Source organism: Penaeus vannamei, chromosome 18, assembly GCF_042767895.1.
Source record: "Penaeus vannamei isolate JL-2024 chromosome 18, ASM4276789v1, whole genome shotgun sequence".
Lineage (NCBI taxonomy): Eukaryota > Metazoa > Arthropoda > Malacostraca > Decapoda > Penaeidae > Penaeus > Penaeus vannamei.
This window is the reverse complement of record NC_091566.1, coordinates 13645265-13650264: the sequence shown is the minus strand read 5'-3', so window position 1 is coordinate 13650264 and position 5000 is coordinate 13645265. Positions and strand designations below refer to the sequence as shown.

The 5000-nt window shown below is 44.7% G+C and overlaps 1 protein-coding gene across 1 annotated transcript in view; it reads left to right on the top strand.

The window, feature by feature from the left end:
* The window catches only part of LOC113809347 (dual oxidase), a 23200-nt gene that overhangs the window by 9185 nt on the left and 9015 nt on the right, over positions 1–5000 (top strand). Inside the window, exon 6 of the mRNA XM_070133369.1 lies at positions 649–830. Coding sequence (XP_069989470.1) covers positions 649–830 — 182 coding nt within the window. The remainder of the gene's footprint in view (positions 1–648; positions 831–5000) is intronic.

Sequence of the window (5000 nt, the reverse complement as noted above, 5' to 3'; positions counted from 1 at the left end):
GCCTCCAAATGTGTTCCATGATGAATAATATACGGAGAAGTATCTCCAGTTTTATTTACAAAATGTATTCGAATGGTGAAAAGAATATTACGAAAATTTATATTAGGTTCTGCATAATCATTTTACTTACTGTGTATGTATTATCGAATATGCAGACATAAACTTATATATCCTTTTAAATGTTGTAAATATCAATTGATAAATAGCGTCATTTCAAAATATTAAAAGAAGTGTGATCTTCGAAACAGGTGTCGAAAGACGAAGGAAAAGTATGATGGGAGGCGCTTAGGGCCCGCGCATTTTCAACTGATTTCTATAGTTTCCCGTTCTTTGATTTGTAATTTTAAGATGTTGATATCTAACCACTTGTATTTATTGTTATTTCCTAATGTTACATTAGTAAAACAGTGGTTTGTTAACTGATACAATTAAAAAATAAAATCAGATTCATCAACTCGAGCACGATTCTCAGGAATGGAGGTGGAGCCGCACCTTTGGCAACAGCGTAGAAGCATCGGCAGAGTTGCTGTCGTAATCGGCCTGGAGAAATGTCGCAAATGAGAAAAATAACACTTTCTAGTGTAGAGAGCCAGTTTCTTGTCAGCAGAAAAAGGCCTATTGTTATTATTGACTTTTTTTCTAATCTAGGCCGGGTGTTTGGCCCTCTGGAGTTTTCACGTCGAGACCTGATGGCAATCAACATCCAGCGCGGTCGCGACCACGGCCTTCCCGACTACAACACTGCCAGGAGGCATTTTGGGCTGGCCACGCTCGACTCCCTCGACACAGAGGAATACAAACGAAAGACGGGAACTCACGTCGAAGACCAGGTGTGTTATATACTTATTTGTGTGTTTCCTGTTCTAGGATACTATGTAGCGGGAAAAACTATGTAGAGGAAGTACTGTTGCCACATCATGGTGCGACACAGCATCCGTTTTGCAAGTGGATAAATTGTCGCAGGGAGAACACGTCGAATTGTCATTTATGCCAGTATGTTGCGGTTCATTGTCAACAGACCAAATTTAGGAAGAAGTGTTTCAATTACAACAAAATTTATTAATTATATAGAATGTATAATAACGATGGTATCATATATAAACCATTTAACATACTTGTTTTTCCAGGTATTAGTAAAATATTTTTGTGATGCGTAAAATACTATTGGTCAGTGGGGATCACCATTACTTTGCCTATTTACTCCAGATATTGCAAATCTACAATTATATAAGTTTATTACTTTGCTCTAAGTGATTTATTTCTCTTGACGGCGTCTACATTTGGTACTGAATGATCCCAGCCGGCTTCGACTTTGTCGTGATAGTCCCTCTTCTTCGTAAAGAGATGTTGGCCAACCCTGTTTCACAGTAGCCCGGTATGTCGGTATTATGCGACAGGCCTCGAGGACGTTGAACAGAGAAGGTAGAGAAGGGTAATCATCACTCAGTCGATGAAAACATCGTCACTTGTAGATGAAAAATCGAGCTCGGGGTAGGTTGATACTGGCCTGTGCCGACTCGATCAACGTGTCAGCTAGTGCTGATGCGACAGAACTTAGTCCTTACCCACCGTGGTGCCCAGCCACAGCAGTAACCTCTGGGTGACAATTGCAACTTCTAGCGCCTGGGCAGGGCGCGAACCGCCGACCCCTTGGATGAGAGGCCGACACATTACCACTGTAGCATGGAGGCATTTCACTTAGTTTAGTTCAGTTAGATTTGCGAAGTCACGCTTTGCCCGGGCCTTTTCTCTAGAGTGGCCTGGCCTGTGTCAACTATTACCAGTTAACTCATGTGTTTTCTTTGAACTGTATGCTTATCGTGGTGGCTGAATTACAAGGAAGCGATCCAGCTGCCACGAAGTAAGCATGTGGCATACCCTTTTTACCAGCCCGGCGACTGTAATGGGTGGTCCGTCTTAGAAATTGTGTGCGTTCACAATTCTGCAAGTATTGTAACAGGGTGGTGTTAGACTCACCACAGTGTTTGCATAACCTGGCAGTCTTGTCATCAATAATTTGCCAAGCACATGGGTAACCTAGTCTTAATCTGTGAAGTATGACCGGTACCTCTTTTTGTATTAGGAGGAAGGGCCAGTGGCTCATAGCTTGTAGCATCTGAGTACCACTTGGCAGCGAGTGACTTTATGGCATTTTCTCTTATGTGCTCCCCAGAGGACTGCACGTGCTGTAGCTTTGGTACTTCAACTTAGTTTCCTTCGGCTAGGTTAAACGATCATGGAGGATGGGGGCATACCCCTGGCCTTTTCAACTAGTTTGTCAGCAAGCTCATTCCCTTGAATGTCAATGTGGCTTGGGACCCAGTTTATGATGATTCTTCTACCCTGACTGAGTATTCTTTGGGCTATGGTTAGTACAGTTGTCAGAAGGTAGGTGTTGTCTTGGGGTATGATATGCTGTATCTGTCAATGGTTGCTCTAGAGTCTGTGTGAATGACAACGTGGCCAACCCTTAGGGACGTGTGTGTGAGGGCTTCCATGATCGCAACCGTTTCAGCTTTGAGCATTGAAGCATTGTCAGTGACCCTAATGGATGCTGTGGTATCCCTTGTCGCGAAGCCAGTGCCTGCAGTGTGGTTTATGGGATCCACAGATCCATCCGTGTAGTAGGTTATGCTACCTGGAGTAGTTATTTGTGCAATGACCCTTTGTGCTTGTGCCTTTAGGCTAGGCATGGAATATTGATCTTTTCTCATTGTAAGGTTTAGGATTGAGAATTCAATCATTTCGTTTGCCCACGGCGGGGGTTCTTTGTAGTCAGGGTGAAGGGAGTCCATACCCTTGGCAAGCAGTGATTCTTTTAGTTGAAAGCGTATCAATACTCTGGCTTTGTGTGTGAGCCAAGAGTTGTTCGTAAACAACTGATAGTCTTCTTGTAGGCGTCTGAGTACTCTTTGTCTTTAAGTATAAGTTTCTGGGTGCCTGCAAGAGCTTGGAAAGAAACTGTGCTGCCATTGGATCAATTCGGGTGTCCAAGGACAGTAAATCAACCTCCATAACCTTTGTCCATCTAGGAGTTCCCAGAATGATCCTGGCAGCTTCATTTTGTATCGTTTCCAGTTTTTCTTTTAATGTTGTGTTGGAAGCAATGAGGGCGACAGAAGCATAATCAATGATAGGACGGACAGCATGTACATAGAATTATCTTGGTACTTTTTGTCCTGCTCCTATGTGTCTCCCTGTCATGACTTTCATGACTGATAGTCTTTTCTTGGTTCAGTCGAGCAGGTATTGGATCTCCTTTTTGAAAGTGAGTGTGTGTCCTATCCATACACCAAGGTATAGGTAGTCCTTCACTCATTCCAGATCCATACCCTGAAAAGTGAGTTTTTTGTTTCTGACATTAGTTCTCAGAGGCATAGTTTTTTTTATTTTGTTGCCGATATTTTTAGACCCGTCTTACAACACTCTTCAGACGCAAGATTCAGACAACGCTGAGCTCTAGTTAGGCAGTGGTTGCCAGAGGCTATGATTGCCAGGTCATTAGCATAAGAGATGATCTTGCATCCCTCTGGTAGGTGAATGTTGAGTATGTTGGACATAAGGGTGTTGAAAAGGGCAGGACTGAGAACCCCACCCTGAGGCGTTCCATTCTCAAGTGGCATGTGTTGTGAGAGGTGGCCTTGAAATCTGACATTTGCAGATCTATTTTTAAAATAGTCAGCTATCCAGGCCAAGAGTCTGCCTTTGACTCCTTTGTGGATAAGGGTTTCCTGAATGGCAAGGGGGCTTGCCAGTCAAAAGCCTTCTTCAAGTCTAGGAATACAACCACAGAGGGTGAGGTGCATATTGTGTTGGAATGAGGAAATGCTGTGTGTCGTGCTCTTACCCCTTGTGAACCCGTGCAGATGTTCATGAGGGGGTCCCGTTTTCCATCGGAGCCTGTTAAGTACCATCTTAGCTGTTTTTCCAAGGCAGCTGAGAAGAGAGATGGGACGGTACTTGCCTGGCTCCTTTGGTTTTGGGATGGGAACTATTGTGGCTTGTTTCCAGCTCTGAGGCAGTGTGGCAATTTGCCAGGACTTGTTGATGAGCTGCAAGAATGTAAGGTCTCCTGCCAGACCTAAATGTGATATGATGGGATGGGAGATCCCATCAGATCCCGGTGCCGATCCAGAGCTGGTTTTATATGAATTTCTTAGTTCCAGGAGAGAGAATAAGGCATTCGTGTCATCGGGTTTGAGTGCCTTGTCTCTGATGAGAGCAAGCCTACCTGGACTTAGGTTTTGCTGTTTATCCCTCAGCTCTAGAGGCAGGATGTTGCTGCTGGTTCTGGCTGAGAACTCAAGCACCAGTCTCTGAGCCTCTGACTGTGGGTCATGATGCGTGCACTTCGGGGTTTGGCGGCTTGTCGCTTGCCTGACCCGTTTCTACAACTCTATAAGGCTGGTCTGTTGGCTAAAAGTCAGGCACCATTCGAACCACTTTTCCTGCCTTACTCTGTTGGCAATTTCCTTGGCATCCGCAACAGCTTCCCTCAGGAGGGCAAGATTGTCGGGAGTTCTTTGCTGTCGGAAGTTTTTTCTGCACATGTTGACTTTGTGGTTGACCTCTCTGATCTCGTCATTATAGTACCAGGCGTCTTTGTGAGTTCTGGACCATAGATGAGTTTTGGTTTGTGATGCGGCCTGATTTATGGCCTGGATTAGCCTTGCCTCTAGAACATCCACATTTTCATTGTTGTGGGGTTCATTGTCTCTCAGACAGTGGGCCAAGTCTTCCTGGAAGGCCTTGTCTGTTTTCCATTTAGGAATGTGATGTGGTCTTTAGGCTGGATCAGCATCCATGAGGGTGGTGACTATGCCATAGTGATCACTTGTAACCGTATCATCGACACACCACCAAATTCTCTCCACCATTATTGCAGTGGGAAAGGTAAGGTCCAGGATCCCTTCACATTCGTTGGTTCTTGGGTGTTAAGAAGAGCGATCTCTGGGAACGTGTCAAGCACCTCTGCTATATGAATGCCTGCTGTGTACGGC